Below are 17,491 nucleotides of genomic sequence, written 5' to 3'. Positions count from 1 at the left end.
GTACGCCGTTAATGTCTAAACACGATTTTTTTAAAGAAAAATGATTTACTTTTAACATCGCACATAAACATGCACGCTGTTAATAATACTATTAACGGCGTGCTTTTATTGTGCGCTGCGAAAATTGCATAGGTTATTAACAGCGCACATATAACTGTACGCTGTTGTTTATATAATTTATTAACAGCACACATAAATGCATGTTGCGGATATTACTATTCGCAGCGTGCTTTTAATGCACGCCGTTATTTCTGTCAAGTGCAACAATATTAACAGCGCACATATGGGTGCACGCCGTCAAAAGTAGTATTCGCAGCGTGCTTTTAATGCACGATGTTGATGACGTGCTGCGGAAAATCATTTTTCTTGTAGTGGTAGATGGATATTGATTATGCTATACGAAAAGACGAACCATCTGCTATTTCTGAAAACAGCATTCTGGATGATGTTGATCTTTATGAAAAATGGGAGCGATCTAATCGACTATGCGTAATGTTCATAAAGACCAAAATCTCTGCTGGTATGCGTGGTTCTGTCGACCAGCATAATAATGTCAAAGAATTACTGAAGGCTATTGATGAACAGTTTCAGTCTTTAGATAAAGCACTTGCAAGCACCCTAATTATGAAATTCTCTTCATTAAGGCTCACCAGTGTGAGAGGTGTGCGAGAGCACATCATGAAGATGCGGGACATAGCGGCTCGGCTAAAGACACTAGAAGTGGAAATGTCTGAAACTTTTCTTTTGCACTAACATTTTATGCACTCTTCCACAACAATAAGGACCCTTCAAAATTTCTTACAACACACATAAGAATAAATAGTCAAACAATGAATTAATGACCATGTGTGTTCAAGAGAAATGAAAGTTGTTAATGAAAACGAGTGATAATGTTTTTATGACTACACAAGGAAAGTATAAGAAGCAAGCCAAAGTCAAGGGAAAAGGGAAAGGAATAATTACACCCCAACCTGACATTAAGAAAGAATCCAAATGTTTCTTCTGTAAAAAGACGGGACACATGAAGAAGGATTGCAATAAATTTAAGGACTGGCTTGAAAAGAAAGATATTCCTACTTCATTTGTTTGTTATGAATCTAATATGGTTGATATGATTTATAACACATGGTGGATTGATTCTGGTTCTACAATCCATGTTACAAATACCTTGCAGGGTATGCAAAACCTAAGGAAACCAATAGAAAATGAGCGGAGCATCTATTCAGGAAACAAGATGTCTTCGCATGTGGAGGCTAGTGGGACTTGCTGCCTAGTGTTGAATAGTGGTTATATTTTAAAATTGGAAAAGACCTTTTATGTTCCTAGTTTTTCTAGGAATTTATTTCAGTTTCAAAACTTATACCCCTTGGTTATTCATTTCAGTTTTTGGATAAATCAATAAATTTTTTTTATAAATCAAATCTTATTGGAAATGGTACAATAGTTGATGGTCTTTTCTCTATTTCTTTACAAAATAATAACATAACTATGCATATTCAAGGAGGTATCAAAAGATGTGTTATAAATGATGATTCCTCTATATTGTGGCACAGGAGATTGAGACACATCTCCATAGAGAGAATTAAAAGATTAGTAAATGATGGAGTACTCAGTACTTTAGATTTTACTGATTTTGAGACTTGTGTGGACTATATTAAGGAAAAGCAGACCAATAAGTCTAAAAAGGGTGCCAAGAGAAGTACAGAAATATTAGAAATCATACATTCAGATATTTGTTGTCCAGATATGGACATGCAAAGTCCGAAATACTTCATCTCCTTCATTGATGATTATTCACGATACATGTATATCTCTACATGCTTCATAACAAAAACGAAGCTTTTGAAGCCTTTAAGGTTTTTAAGGCTGAAGTAGAGAAGCAAAGTGAAAAACATATTAAGATTGTGAGAACAGATAGAGGTGGAGAATATTATGGTAGATACACTGAGAAAGGACAAGCACTTGGTCCGTTTGCGAAGTTTCTCCAAGAACATGGGATTGTTGCCCAATATACTATGCCTGGTTCTCCAGACCAAAATGGCGTAGCTGAGAGGAGAAACCGAACATTATTGGACATGGCGAGGGGCATGTTTAGTAGCTCTAAACTTCCTAAATCCTTGTGGGCTGAAGCTCTTAAGCCAGATGTGTATATATTAAACCGAGTTCTAACTAAGGCTGTCCCAAAGACGCCATTTGATTTATTAAAAGGTTGGAAACCGAGTTTGCAACATATACGCGTTTGGGGTTGTCCTTCTGAAATAAGAGTTTACAACCCACATGAAAAGAAATTGGACCCAAGAACTATAAGTGGATATTTCATTAGGTATGCCGAAAAATCCAAAGGGTACAGACTCTATTGTCTATCTCACAACACTAGAATTGTGGAATCAAAAAATGCAAAATTTCTTGAAAATGACTTGATTAGTGGGAGGGATCATGACATTGTTTTTGAGAATGATCACATTAATACACAACTCTCTTGTTCAAATGCCAGATTGATTGTTATTCACACCCCTCAAGACCAACTGGGTGTTAGACAACCAGTTACTGAAGTTTCACAAATCGCTGATAAAAATCCAGTAGATCAAGTTTTTAATGAAGAACAACAAGAAATTGTTGATCAATCAAACAATCTTAGGAGATCTACTAGAATAAGAAGATCAGCAATATCTAGTGATTATGTTGTGTATTTACAAGAATCGGATTTTAACATCGGAGCCGAAAATGATCCTGAAACGTTTTCACAAGCCATGAGTTGTAATGAACCAAAACTATGGTTTAATGCTATGAAAGAAGAGATGAATTCTATGAAAGTTAATGGAGAGATGAATTCTATGAAAGTTAATGGAGTCTGGGATCTTGTTCAGTTGCCTGATGGTGTAAAAGCCATTGGATGTAAATGGGTCATCAAAACAAAGAAAGACTCATTAGGCAACATTGAAAGGTATAAAGCAAGACTCGTTGCTAAAGGATTCACTCAACAGGAATGAATTGATTATAAGCAGACTTTTTCTCCTATATCTAATAAAGATTCTCTCAGTATCATTTTTGCATTAGTTGCACATTTTGACTTAGATTTACAACAAATGGATGTGAAAACGGCTTTTCTCAATGAAGAACTAGAGGAAGAGGTTTATATGAAACAACCTGAAGGATTCTTCTCTAGTAATGGTGAGCAATTGGTTTGTAAGCTTAAGAAATCTATATATGGATTGAAACAAGCTTCCCGTCAATGGTATTTAAAATTTCATGAAGTTATCTCTTCATTCGGATTCGTTGAGAACCCCATGGATCAATGTACATACCAGAAAGTCAGTGAGAGCAAGATTTGTTTCCTTATTCTATATGTGGATAATATATTACTTGCAACCAATGATAAGGGTTTGTTATATGAGGTGAAACAATTCCTCTCTAAAAACTTTGATATGAAGGATATGGGGGACGCATCTTATGTCATTGACATTAAGATATATAGAGACCGGATTCGAGGTATTATAGGTCTGTCTCAAGAAACCTATATAAACAAAGTTTTAGAGAGATATCGGACGAAAGATTGTTCACCAAGTATAGCTCCCGTTGTGAAAGGCGATAAATTCAATTTGAGCCAATGCCCAAAGAATGATCTAGAGAGGGAACAAATGAAAAGCATTCCTTATGCTTTTGCTGTCGGAAGCTTGATGTATGCTCAGGTTTGCACTAGACCTGATATTGCATTTGTTGTTGGAATGTTGGAAAGATATCAGAGTAATCCAGGTTTAGACCATTGGAAAGCTGCAAAAAAATTCATGAGGTACCTTCAAGGGACCAAAGATTATATGCTTATATTCAGACGAACTGAGAATTTGGAAGTAATTGGCTACTCTGATTCAGACTACGCTGGCTGCATTGATTCAAGAAAATCCACTTCAGGATATATTTTCATGCTAGCTGGTGGAGCTGTATCTTGGAGAAGTGCAAAGCAGACACTGACTGCTACTTCCACTATGGAAGCTGAGTTCGTAGCTTGTTTTGAGGCAACCTCACATGGTGTATGGTTGAAGAGTTTCATTTCGAGGCTTAGAATCATGGATTCTATATCTAGGCCATTAAGAATATATTGTGATAATTCAGCTGCTGTTTTTATGGCTAAAAATAACAAAAGTGGTAGTCGAAGCAAGCACATCGACATTAAGTATTTAGCCATACGAAAACGTGTTAAAGATAAGAAGTTACTTATCGAGCAAATTAGCACTGAATTGATGATTGCAGATCCTTTGACTAAGGGCATGCCACCATTGAAATTTAAGGATCATACAGAAAGAATGGAACTTGGTTCCTTTATGTAATTTTGTCGTAAGAACAAAGTTAATGAAACTATGATGTGATATTTTCTCATATTTGTTGTGCACACATTCATTAATTCGAGAAATATCAATAAAGTTGGACCTCGAATAAACATAGGGTTTATTCATTAAGTTATTTGAGAGATATAATACATTGTAATACATGGAAGATAATAAACATTTTTAAATGACCTATCGCTATGATTCATGTATTTTATTTTCTCCTATGGTAAATGAGATATATGTGTCAAGTGAGAGAATGCAAGAAAAATTGACACATATCAGAAAAAGAACAGACGTGTAAGAAATGGCGACGACCATTGCCTACAACTTTTGACAATATATGCACAGTCTCAACTTAGAAACTGAGATGCGTACACGTTTCTTCTTCTGAATATTGGCTCCTGATACACTCATCGATGGTATGAGAAACGCCTATAAAATTTGTTTTTAGTACAATAAGCTTTTTTTTCTTGTACGTTTAGTTCTTATATTGATAGAAGTCTTGACGTGGTGTTGGACATATAATCAGTGTTCATCAGGTAATCGAACTTATGTCAGCATAATCTTGTATCACATCAATACTCTAAAAAAATAATAAAAGTGTTGAAAAAAATCAATTTAATGCTATAAGACAAAATTTTGATGATAAATAATTAGAGAACCAAACTACAAGAAATTCTAACAAAACACTGTCTTTGTATACTCTAGAGATTCTTCGGTATTTTAATGTCTTTCGTCCCGTTTACTCAATTGTGGTTCTTAAAGAGACAAATCTCTCAAAATTCTCCACATTTTGCAACTTTAAAGGTCAAATATATATATACATATATATATATACATATATATATATACATATATAGAATTCGAACATTTTAGGATGACGTGACGTCATCCCTAGGACAGCTTATAAATATGCAACAATTCCCAACTCTTTCACACATCCGAACTTCTCAAGTTTTACTCCATTCTCGACCAACTCAGAAGGGAGTCTAGTTTCCCACTTTTTTACTAACAGTTCCATCTTCATTCCCCTTATCTCGCTCTCAATTTTCTTGATTTATCGATGGCATCAACCTCGATGACCCGTCCCTCAGGCAGCTCTTGGACCGCCAAGGAGAACAAGGCGTTCGAGAAGGCGTTGGCCGTGTTCGACAAGGACACACCAGATCGTTGGGCGAACGTGGCGAAGACCGTCGGAGGGCGAACCCCCGATGAAGTGAAGAGGCATTACGAAATCCTTGTGGAAGATGTCAAGTATATTGAGAGTGGTAGAGTGCCATTTCCTAACTACAGGATTACCAACGGGGAAGCACAAAGGTAATTTACATTTGATTTCTCCAATTTAAAACATTTTGACATCCTCAATATTTAAAAGTCGTATTTACAATTTTGATAAATTTCATCGTATTCATTATATGAGTGTTCACCATGAACACATATGTCAAAACGGATGATGGAAATTTATCAAAATTGTAAATACGACTTTTAAATATTGAGGATGTCAAAATGTTTTAAATTGGAGTCGACACTCACCTATTAGATGTGATTAATCATATAATAATTATAAATCCAATAGGTGAGCATAACCTTGTTGGTGTGCGGGCACAAAGATGAGCACGGTTGGTTGACGTAATAGCAAAACTGTATATATAATTCATATCAAAACAATACGCCTAAATTATGAAATAATGCAAAATATAAAATTACTATAATTCATTTCGAAATTTCTCAAATTGACATTATCATATTTTTTATTGATAATTAATTACAAATATATTCTCTTGCAGGACGAGGATTGTGAACATGCGGTGAATCGTGAAACTACGCAATATCGAAGATTCCTCCTTCATTTAAGGAGTTTATTAAGTATTAATTAAATTATATATTTTATATATATATATATATTGTACAGAAGAATCATAAATTATAAAAATGACGATTCTTCCATAATTATATTTATTTTATCCAAAGTCTATCAATTTAATTATTCCCGTTCTGTAATATTTTATACTCCATAAATAAATCATTTCTGACATGTATTACGTTAGAATTTGTGACTCGAATTCCGTTGAGTTTGTCCGAAAAATTCGTATAATTTCCAACATTAATTTGTGTGTTTCTTTGCTTTACATTTCATTGTTACATATTTATTATGTTGTCGAGTATGCTTTTTTTTTTTAGAGAATATTTGGGGAATAACGTTGGTCAAACTTCATTTTTAAAAAAATATCATCTCCAAGTATTTAAAAAAAAATGTTTGACGAATGTTATTTTGCTAATAACCTCGTTGCAATCTAAAATATACATTTAAAATGGAGAAAATTACACATTTGTCATGTAATTTGTTTGTTTTTCATTTCCGTCCATGTTATTGGTCAATTTATCATCTTAATCTACTAATTTATACTTTTTTTTATTTCTGCCCTTATTTATCAGAGTGTTGATTTGACATCAACGTGTCGATCAACATTGCTGACTTATCCGATGTCATATCACAACTTTGGTGAAAAATTATTAAAATTGAAAAAATTGTCAAAGTAGAGGGTTCTCACATCATAAAAAATTGAAAGCATACAAGTTATGGTACCAAAAATATAATTTCCACATCAAAATATTTTTGTAATATCATTTAATAGTTTTCGTTTGTGTATTTAATTAATAAAATATAAAGTGCGTATTCATCGTAAAACATGAAGTATAAAACAATATATATAAATTACTTCACTTTTTTAAAATCTCGAGTCTTATAATTATTGCACCATGGAGGACCCTTAATTATTAGTTTCTAAAAGCTCATTATTTTGCATTTGTTTCCCAAGATAAATTTGATTTTGTTTACACGTTTTTTTTTTGTCGCAAAATCTTTGAGTCGGTAACACTCAAAAGAGTTGGTCTCTTGTGAGACGGACTCACGAGTCTTTATCTGTGAGAAGAGTCAACCCTACCGATATTCACAATAAAAAGTAATATTTTTTCATTAATGACCCAAATAAGAAGATATCTGTCTCACAAAATACGACTCGTGAGACCGTCTCACACAAGTTTTTGCCCACTCAAAATTGGTCAATGTAGAGAATCCCGTATATTAATAAAATCCCCGATTTCATGGTTTTAATTCAGTAATTTAAGCCAAAAATGTGGATTAGAATTAATAATAAAAATTATGCATGCAACAAGACATTAATTAATTGTATGACAGTTTGGATCAAGTAATATATATATATATATATATATATATATATATATATATATATATTTATACGGTTGCGGATTTGAGTGTAATATGGTTTACGTGTTAAAATTTTTTCTCAAAATCATGTTTTTACGTATACATGAACATGAAAAATCAATATGCGGAAGCTTAAATCGAGTGTTACCTCCGGCCATTGAAAATTTTGATTTCTCTGATTTTCTTCTCGATTGATGTCTTCTATGCACTCCACCCTCTCAATAGATGGTGTATATTTCTTATGAGGTGTGTATGCTTAGGGACCTCAATCGCTCTATTTATAGGCGTTTTCTCATACCATCGATGAGTGTATCGGGAGCCGAGATTCAGAAGAAGAATCGTGTACGCATCTAAATTCTCTTGGCCGTCGCCAATTTCAATTTGTACACTTTACTTCTTTTAACATGTGTCATATTTCTTACATTCTCCCACTTGACACATATATCTCATTTACCATAGTAGAAAACAGAATACATGAATCATGGCGATAGTTCCTCTAGAAGCGAGTATTATCTTCCATGTATCACAATGCATTATGTATCTCAAACTGTATAACTTAATGAATAAACCTTATGTTTATTCGAGGTCCAACTTTATTGATATTTCTCGAATCAATAAATGTATGCACAACAAATATGAGAAAATATCACATCATAGTTTCATTAACTTTGTTCTTACAACAAAATTACATAAAGGAACCAAGTCTCATTCTTTCTGTATGATCCTTAAATTTCAATGGTGGCATGCCCTTAGTCAAAGGATCCACAATCATCAATTCAGTGCTAATGTGCTCGATAAGTAACTTCTTATCTTTAACACGTTCTTGTATGGCTAAATACTTAATGTCGTTGTGCTTGCTTCGACTACCACTTTTGTTATTTTTAGCCATAAAAACAGCAGCTGAATTATCACAATATATTCTTAATGGCCTAGATATTGAATCCATAATTCTAAGCCCTGAAATGAAACTTTTCAACCATACACCATGTGAGGTTGCCTCAAAACAAGATACAAACTCAGCTTCCATAGTGGAAATAGCAGTCAATGTCTGATTTGCACTTCTCCAAGATACAGCTCCACCAGCTAGCATGAAAATATATCATGAAGTGGATTTTCCTGAATCAATGCAGCCAGCGTAGTCTGAATCAGAGTAGCCAATTACTTCCAAATTCTCAGTTCGTCTGAATATAAGCATATAATCTTTGGTCCCTTGAAGGTACCTCATGACTTTCTTTGCAGCTTTCCAAATGTCTAAATTTGGATTACTCTGATATCTTCCCAACATCCCAACAACAAATGCAATGTCAGGTCTAGTGCAAACCTGAGCATACATCAAGCTTCCGACAGCAAAAGCATAAGGAATGCTTTTCATTTGTTCCCTCTCTAGATCATTCTTTGGGCATTGGCTCAAATTGAATTTATCACCTTTCACAACGGGAGCTATACTTGGTGAACAATCTTTCGTCTGATATCTCTCTAAAACTTTGTTTATATAGGTTTCTTGAGACAGACCTATAATACCTCGAATCCGGTCTCTATATATCTTAATGCCAATGACATAAGATGCATCGCCCATATCCTTCATATCAAAGTTTTTAGAGAGTAATTGTTTCACCTCATATAACAAACTCTTATCATTGGTTGCAAGTAATATATCATCCACATATAGAATAAGGAAACAAATCTTGCTCCCACTGACCTTCTGGTATATACATTGATCCATGAGGTTCTCAACGAATCCAAATGAAGAGATAACATCATGAAATTTCAAATATCATTGACGGGAAGCTTGTTTCAATCCATATATAGATTTCTTAAGCTTACAAACCAATTGCTCACCATTACTAGAGAAGAATCCTTCAGATTGTTTCATATAAACCTCTTCCTATAGTTCTCCATTGAGAAAAGTTGTTTTCACATCCATTTGTTGTAAATCTAAGTCAAAATGTGCAACTAATGCTAGAATGATACGAAGAGAATCTTTCTTAGATACAGGAGAAAAAGTCTCCTTGTAGTCGATTCCTTCCTGTTGAGTGAATCCTTTAGCAACAAGTCTTGCTTTATACCTTTCAATGTTGCCTAATGAGTCTTTCTTTGTTTTGAAGACCCATTTACATCCAATGGCTTTTACACCATCAGGCAAGTGAACAAGATCCCAGACTCCATTAACTGCCATAGAATTCATCTCTTCTTTCATAGCATTAAACCATAGTTTTGACTCATTACAATTCATGGCTTGTGAAAACGTTTCAGGATCATTTTCGGCTTCAATGTTAAAGTTCGATTCTTGTAAGTACACAACATAATCACTAGATATTGTTGATCTTCTTATTCTAGTAGATCTCCTAAGGTTGTTTGGTTGATCAACAATTTGTTGTTGTTCTTCATTAACAACTTGATCTACTGGATTTTCATCAGCGATTTGTGGAACTTCAGTAATCGGTTGCCTAACACCCATTTGGTCTTGAGGGGTGTGAATAAGAGGGTTGTGCATTAATCAAGTCATTTTCAAGAAATTTTGCATTTCTTGATTCCACAATTCTAGTGTTGTGAGATGGACAATAGAATCTGTACCCTTTGGATTTTTCGGCATACCCAATGAAATATCCACTTATAGTTCTTGGGTCCAGTTTCTTTTCATGTGGGTTGTAAACTCTTATTTCAGAAGGACAACCCCAAATGCGTATATGTTGCAAACTCGGTTTCCAACCTTTAAATAACTCAAATGGCGTCTTTGGGACAGCCTTAGTTGGAACTCGGTTTAATATATACACAGCTGTCTTAAGAGCTTCAGTCCACAAAGATTTAGGAAGTTTTGAGCTACTTAACATGCACCTCACCATGTCCAATAATGTTCGGTTTCTCCTTTCAGCTACGCCATTCTGGTCCGGAGAACCAGGCATAGTATATTGGGCAACAATTCCATGTTCTTGGAGAAACTTCACAAACGGACCAGGTGCTTGTCCATTTTCAGTGTATCTACCATAATATTCTCCACCTCTATCAGTTCTCACGATCTTAATATGTTTTCCACATTGCTTCTCAACTTCAGCCTTAAAAACCTTAAAGGCTTCTAGTCCTTCGTTTTTTTTATGAAGCATGTAGATATACATGTATCGTGAGTAATCATCAATGAAAGAGATGAAGTATTTCGGACTTTGCATGTCCATATCTGGACAACAAATATCTGAATGTATGATTTCTAATATTTCTGTACTCCTCTTGGCATCCTTTTTAGACTTATTGGTCTGCTTTTCCTTAATGCAGTCCACACAAGTCTCAAAATCAGTAAAATCTAAAGTACTAAGTACTTCATCATTCACTAATCTTTTAATTCTCTCTATGGAGATGTGTCCCAATCTCCGATGCCATAATATAGAGGAATCTTCATTTATAACACATCTTTTAATACCTCCTTGAACATGCATAGTGGTGTTATTATTTTGTAAAGAAATAGAGAAAAGACCATGAACCATTGTACCATTTCCAATAAGATTTGATTTATAAAATAAATTTATTGATTTATCCAAAAACTGAAATGAATAACCAAGAGGTACAAGTTTTGAAACTGAAATTAAATTCCTAGAAAAACTAGGAACATAAAATGTCTTTTCTAATTTTAAAACAAAACCACTATCCAATATAAGGCAGCAAGTCCCAATAGCCTCCACATGCGAAGACATCTTGTTTTCTGAATAGATTCTCCGCTCATTTCCTATTGGCTTCCTTAGGTTTTGCATACCCTGTAAGGTATTTGTAACATGGATTGTAGAACCAGAATCAATCCACCATGTATTATAAATCATATCAACCATATTAGATTCATAACAGACAAATGAAGTAGGAATACCTTTTTTTTCAAGCCAGTCCTTAAATTTATTGCAATCCTTCTTAATGTGTCCCGTCTTTTTACAGAAGAAACATTTGGATTCTTTCTTGATGTCATGTTGGGGTGGAATTATTCCTTTCTCTTTACCCTTGACTTTGGCTTGCTTTTTATACTTTCCTTGTGTGATCATAAAGACATTATCATTTGTTTCCATCAACAACCTTCCTTCCTCTTGAACACACATGGTCATTAATTCATTAATTGACCATTTATCATTATGTGTATTGTAGGAAATTTTGAAGGGTCCATATTGTTGTGGAAGAGTGCATAAAATGTAATGCACAAGAAAAGTCTCAGACATTTCCACTTCAAGTGTCTTGAGCCGAGCCGCTATGTCCCGCATTTTCATGATGTTCTCTCGCACACCTCTCACACTGGTGAGCCTTAATGAAGAGAATTCCATAATTAGGGTGCTTGCAAGTGCCTTATCTGAAGACTGAATTGTTCATCAATAGCTTTCAGTAATTCTCTGACATTATTATGCTGATCGACAGAACCACGCATACCAGCAGAGATTTTGGTCTTTATGAACATTACGCAGAGTCGATTAGATCGCTCCCATTTTTCATAAAGATCAACATCATCCGGAATGCTGTTTTCAGTAATAGCATATGGTTCGTCTTTCCGTATAGCATAATCAATATCCATCCACCCCAATTGAAGAAGAATTCTTTCTTTCCATATTTTATAGTTATCGCCTTTTAGATCGGGAATGTCACATTTCATATCAGAAAAACTCGCAGGTTGTATAATTGCACAAAATATCATATGCTTAAAATTTGAGACAATATCATGTTTTACCAATGTAATTCATGTTTTAAAAATCTAGTGACATAAAATTTGCATGTGGGCTAAAATTTTAATTCAATAAGATTTTTCTGTAACTTTATGATAAAACTATCAAAATGTATTTTCCTTGAACTCCTGTGGGTAAATTAAGAAAAATATAATTTGATATTTTAACCTAATTAGTTATATAAATATAATAAAAATCCCTGTGGGATAAATTTTATTATGTTTATATAATTAATTACAATTGATGTCCATTATGTGATCCGAATCCACTTAATGCATAATTTTTCATAATTAAGGATTCTGTGGCTATTCCTCAATTATTTAAAATTATACGGTTCACTGGAAAGATAGGTAGTGCTAAGGCCCTTTAAATACCTAACTCCTAGATAGAGCAACGTTCCTCAGGGAGACCAGTGGCTAGTCAAGGCAGTTTAAACCGATCTATGAAGAACTCCATCAGATCATGTTTTCTTACGTCACCTTATAATTATTATTCAACTTAATTATCCACATTTATGTGAATTTTTATAAGCCAAAATTTTTCATTAAATAACTTTATATTCACATTTTTACTTAATATGAACAACAATTACATTCCCCATCAGTTTTTCTCTTCAATCAGAGTAGTGATAAAGTGAGGATCACATAAAAATGTGGGTTCCTCATCAGTTTTTCTCTTTTATCAGAGTAGTGATAAAGTGAGGATTATTTGTTCATTTGTGAATATCTGAAATATTTTATTATATTAACATCTTACTTGATATGTTCATTTCAAATTATAAACAAATTAATATAATTTAATATGAACACAATATGAATATTGTTTTTCCAAAATATTTTTCAATACAATTTGCATTTTAAAAACTTAAAAAATAAATGCAAATATAATATTAAATTTGCATGTACACATCAAACATTTAAGCATAATATTTGACATTTTATCTAACATGCAAAAAAAAAAATTCTAAACGTGTGTTAGAAATTACGTCGAACTTGGATTATTTTAATGTGTACATATTATTTAACCAAATGTTATATGTATATCAAATTATACATATAACTAAATGACACATTAAATACATTATTATTATTATTATTAATTTTTTTAAAAAAAAAATTGAACCTACACAATTATTTATCTGAAGATGCAATTGTACGTAGGCTCCATAAAATAATAATAATAATAATAAATTTAATAAATTTGAACGGACACTATCAATTTCATTTGTCAAATTGTAAGTTCCACGGCAATTGAATGCTTTGCCTTCTGAATTATTGAATTCATAAGATACGAAAATGCATGAATTCAATTGCCACAATTTGTAAACTTTCAAAGTCTTCTTCATCCTCTCGTAAAAAAAAAAAAAATTCAGAAACTTTCGTAACGAAATTTTCTGTTCTCAAAAAGTTTTTCAAAAAATCAGAAAACTGAATATTTTCATCTCAAGACTTCAAGGTGCAACCGAGAACAAATTTTCAGGTAAGTTTCTTAATTATATCCAAGCTTTCACTTTACGTAAACTTTCAGAAACAAAATTTTCAAGGCAGAGGTATCTTGGCTCTGATACCAAATGTTAAAATTTTTTCTCAAAATCATGTTTTTACGTATACATGAACATGAAAAATAATATGCGGAAGCTTAAATCGAGTGTTACCTTCGGTCCTGATTTCTCTGATTTTCTTCTCGATTGATGTCTTCTATGCACTCCACCCTCTCAATAGATGGTGTATATTTCTTATGAGGTGTGTATGCTTAGGGACCTCAATCGCTCTATTTATAGGCGTTTTCTCATACCATCGATGAGTGTATCGGGAGCCGAGATTCAGAAGAAGAATCGTGTACGCATCTAAATTTTCTTGACCGTCGCCAATTTCAATTTGTACACGCTACTTCTTTTAACATGTGTCATATTTCTTACATTACGTTGGGCACTTTCCGCGCCTCTAACGCTTTGTTTTTACGCGAGTGACGATCCAAAAATTTCATCTTCGGGTTCACCAAGGCGACAGCTGCACGCCCGGAGACTCCACCATCAATATTTGCTTGAATTTTCCTAATTCAGGGTATTGTTTTTTGTTCGACTACATCAATCGCAATTCAAAATTTTTAAACCGTACATGCAAGGGCGGAGCTATGTACTTGTATATGGCTTAATTTTTTTTAAAAAAAAAATTATATGTAAATTTTGTATAATTTTGGAATAATATGATATTAGTCAGGGTAGATCAATTTAAAATATTAAAAAATTCTAGAGTTAAAAATTCTAGCCCCGACGGAGCCATATTTCTGGCTCCGCCCATGCGTACATGGAGCTATCTATGCCTTGTTCACTCTCCGAACAAGGATTATTGCTTCAAAGCAATCTTCCCGGTGATCACGTCAACTTACAATTTTTTCTTATAATCAAACATATGACATGACATTATTACCAATTGTAATGTCGAGCGATAAAATCACATATTTTAAATCATGTAACAGTTTGGACATCATGCAGCTTTGATTGTTGTTTCAATTGGACAATTATTGCTTCCTTTTTTTAAAAATAAATATTTGAAAAATTAGGATCTACTTTCACTTATTTTGAGTAATTCAAATCATTAGTTGAACGTCAAAAGGATTTTCCGGTAAATATTTAAAAGAGCTGCTGTTGAAAATAATATAGAAAAATAATGTTTGAATGTTTATCCATGTCCGTATAACGAGGATGAATATGAATTAGTAGCTCTATGAGCCCTTGGTATAGTTTTGAATATTTTGTTGCGATTTTTTTAAATAATTTTTCATTCGATCGATTCCCTAAAGAAAGAAAAATTCGTAATTCATTTTCATTCTCTTCTCAAAATAAGTTTTTTTTTTCCTTTTGAAGATATCTAAAATAATCATTAGTTTTATTATTATTTTATCTTTTTAAACAAAATTCCATTCTTATATTAAATTTTAATAAAAATAAAGTATTTAAGATAAGTTTTCTCTAATAGTTTTTATCATAAATATGTAAAAATAATTATATTTCTCCGAAACTCATCGAAAAAAAAACCTAATACACCCGTTGTATCCTTTAGTTTGAATAATATCTCATCTTCTTTAACGCTAAGGCACATGCAAAATATATCGTTTTCGAATCTATTTGCGACGGTTTTAGCTGTGATTATAAACCAAATACGCTTAATTTAATTGGTGATCATACAATTTACACCAATTTTCGGGTTAGAAGTTGATACATACTTTACTTAATATTGATTTTAATTAATTAGGAAGATGCATACAAAAAATATATTTGAAGTCAGATTAAAACATAGATTTTTAAATGAAATTCGAAATTATTCGATACATTAAAACAAAAACAAAAAAGGTGTTTCTGAAGTCATCGGTAGGCTCTTCTAATATGAGCAAACAGTTGATGTTTCTTGAAATACACTTCCATCTTCCGATCTTTTGGATTCCTGTCCATTAACCAACAAATATATATTATCAGAATTAAGAATAGGTTTCTTGTGAGACGATATCACGAATCTTTATATGTGAGACGTGTCAACCCTACCGATATTCACAATAAAAAGTAATATTTTATCATGAATGACCCAAATAAGATATATGTCTCACAAAATACGACCCGTAAGATCTTCTCACACAAGTTTTTGCTCAGGATTAAATCCATAATCATACATATATAATTCGAGTTAGATAAATTTGACACCATAGAATTTTTTAAAAAAAAATGTCTCGAGTTTTTTTAAAAAGTTTACGATCTTCTTATTTGCGAAAAAACACAGTTTAAACACGAGACGATATTTGAAACTGAAGAGGCCATCTAAGCACATAGTCCTACCTGTAAAAATATTTTTTTTTTAAAAAAATGATATTTAAGAGCGTTTTTAAAAATTAAAATTTACGTAATCTACCAATTTTTTTCTTAATCCTCACTTGTTTTTTTTTTTATTCAAAAAAACTTTGATCAAATTATTGCATTAAAGATTTTAAAAATATCCAAACATGCATGCATGTCTCAAAAAAAAAATGGAAGACTCTGGAATATTTATCATTTAGTAGAGCAAACTGAGAAAATATAATATATAATTAAAGAGTTTTTCGACTTACATATTAATCCATAATTATGTACTTCATCATTATAATTATAATATATTAAATGTACAGGAATATTATATATATTGACTCGATTTTGTGGGATATTTTTATAATAGAGACATTATTGGATATTCCCTTGCATGCAAAAGTGAACCCTAAAACTCAAAAAGAAAAAAAAAAAAGGGAATGATGGACCAGAAAATAAAGTCAATAAATAATATCGAAACAAAAAGAGAATCCATCAACAAAATAAAGCTAAATAAAAAAAAATCAACAATAATAGGAACCTTTTTAATATTTCATCTGTAACTAGGAAACGGGACGTAGCCGGACTCGATTCGCCGGAGATCCTCCATCAGAATCTCGAAATGCCTTTTCACCTCGTCGGGCGACTTGCCGCCTCCCATGGCCCGAGCTATGTTCTGCCAGCGGTCGGGGGTGTCCTTGTCGAAGCGAGCCAATGCCTTCTCGAACAGTTTGTTTTCTTGGGGCGTCCACCGGGTTGAACTCAGTGAACTTGAGGCCATGATATCCAAGAGAATAAAACTGATCGATATGCGTCTTGATCAATTGGGATGATTGTAAAAATGTTTCCATGGGGTGCCTTATATATACTGTGGAAGGAGAGGGAAACCTCTCCCTGTATTGGCTAAAAGTAATGGCAAAAACTTGTGTGAGATAGTCTCACGAGTCATATTTTATGAGACTGAATATCTTATTTGAGTCATTCATAAAAAAATATTACTTTTTATGTTAAGATTATTACTTTTTATTGTGAATATCAGTAGAATTGACCCGTTTCACAAATAAAGATTCATGATTACGTCTCAAAAGAAACTTAACCTGCCCAAAAGTAATTGGAAGGAGAGGGGAATCTCTCTATAATATTGGCTAAAAGTAATTGGAAGGAGTGACTCGTCTGCACTACAGCCACAAGGTGAGAGTGTGGACAAAGAGAGTACTTAATTGCAAGAGACCTTAGCTAGCAAATTAATTAACTTAGTGGATCGAATGATTTTGTTACATTTTGAAGAGAACTTTTGTTCAATTTTGATAAATTTATTTTTTTTATCAATTCACGATCTTAGTCCACTAATTCTATTGGAGAAATCGAATTTTTTTGGTCCATTCACTTGTTCAATTTCGGTTTTTGGTCAATTAAGTTT

At 32.9% G+C, this 17,491-nt stretch overlaps 2 protein-coding genes across 2 annotated transcripts; one reads left to right on the top strand and one right to left on the bottom strand.

The window, feature by feature from the left end:
- The first annotated feature begins 5,260 nt into the window (after positions 1-5,260).
- On the top strand, positions 5,261-6,387 carry LOC142552549 (transcription factor RADIALIS-like). The gene is made up of 2 exons (XM_075662234.1): positions 5,261-5,642; positions 6,113-6,387. The coding sequence occupies exons 1-2, from the start codon at positions 5,389-5,391 to the stop codon at positions 6,135-6,137; spliced, it is 279 nt and encodes a 92-aa protein (XP_075518349.1). The 5' UTR covers positions 5,261-5,388; the 3' UTR covers positions 6,138-6,387.
- A 9,067-nt stretch (positions 6,388-15,454) lies between these two features.
- On the bottom strand, positions 15,455-16,921 carry LOC142552548 (protein RADIALIS-like 4). The gene is made up of 2 exons (XM_075662233.1): positions 16,613-16,921; positions 15,455-15,682 (listed from the first exon to the last, which is right to left on the bottom strand). Exon 1 carries the CDS (start codon positions 16,850-16,852, stop codon positions 16,625-16,627), a length of 228 nt encoding a protein of 75 aa, XP_075518348.1. The 5' UTR covers positions 16,853-16,921; the 3' UTR covers positions 15,455-15,682; positions 16,613-16,624.
- Positions 16,922-17,491: the final 570 nt, after the last annotated feature.

Source organism: Primulina tabacum, chromosome 8 (genome assembly GCF_025594145.1).
Source record: "Primulina tabacum isolate GXHZ01 chromosome 8, ASM2559414v2, whole genome shotgun sequence".
Lineage (NCBI taxonomy): Eukaryota > Viridiplantae > Streptophyta > Magnoliopsida > Lamiales > Gesneriaceae > Primulina > Primulina tabacum.
Note: the sequence above shows the minus strand (reverse complement) of the source record. Positions and strands in the feature narration are given on the sequence as shown.

What these genes read in the sequence shown, in the direction of transcription:
- LOC142552549 (XM_075662234.1), top strand. Translation starts at nt 5,389, where the DNA reads ATGGCATCAACCTCGATGACCCGTCCCTCAGGCAGCTCTTGGACCGCC. An exon ending in ACCAACGGGGAAGCACAAAG is followed by an intron (nt 5,643 to 6,112) that starts GTAATTTACATT and finishes ATTCTCTTGCAG; the next exon opens with GACGAGGATTGTGAACATGC.
- LOC142552548 (XM_075662233.1), bottom strand. Translation starts at nt 16,852, where the DNA reads ATGGCCTCAAGTTCACTGAGTTCAACCCGGTGGACGCCCCAAGAAAAC.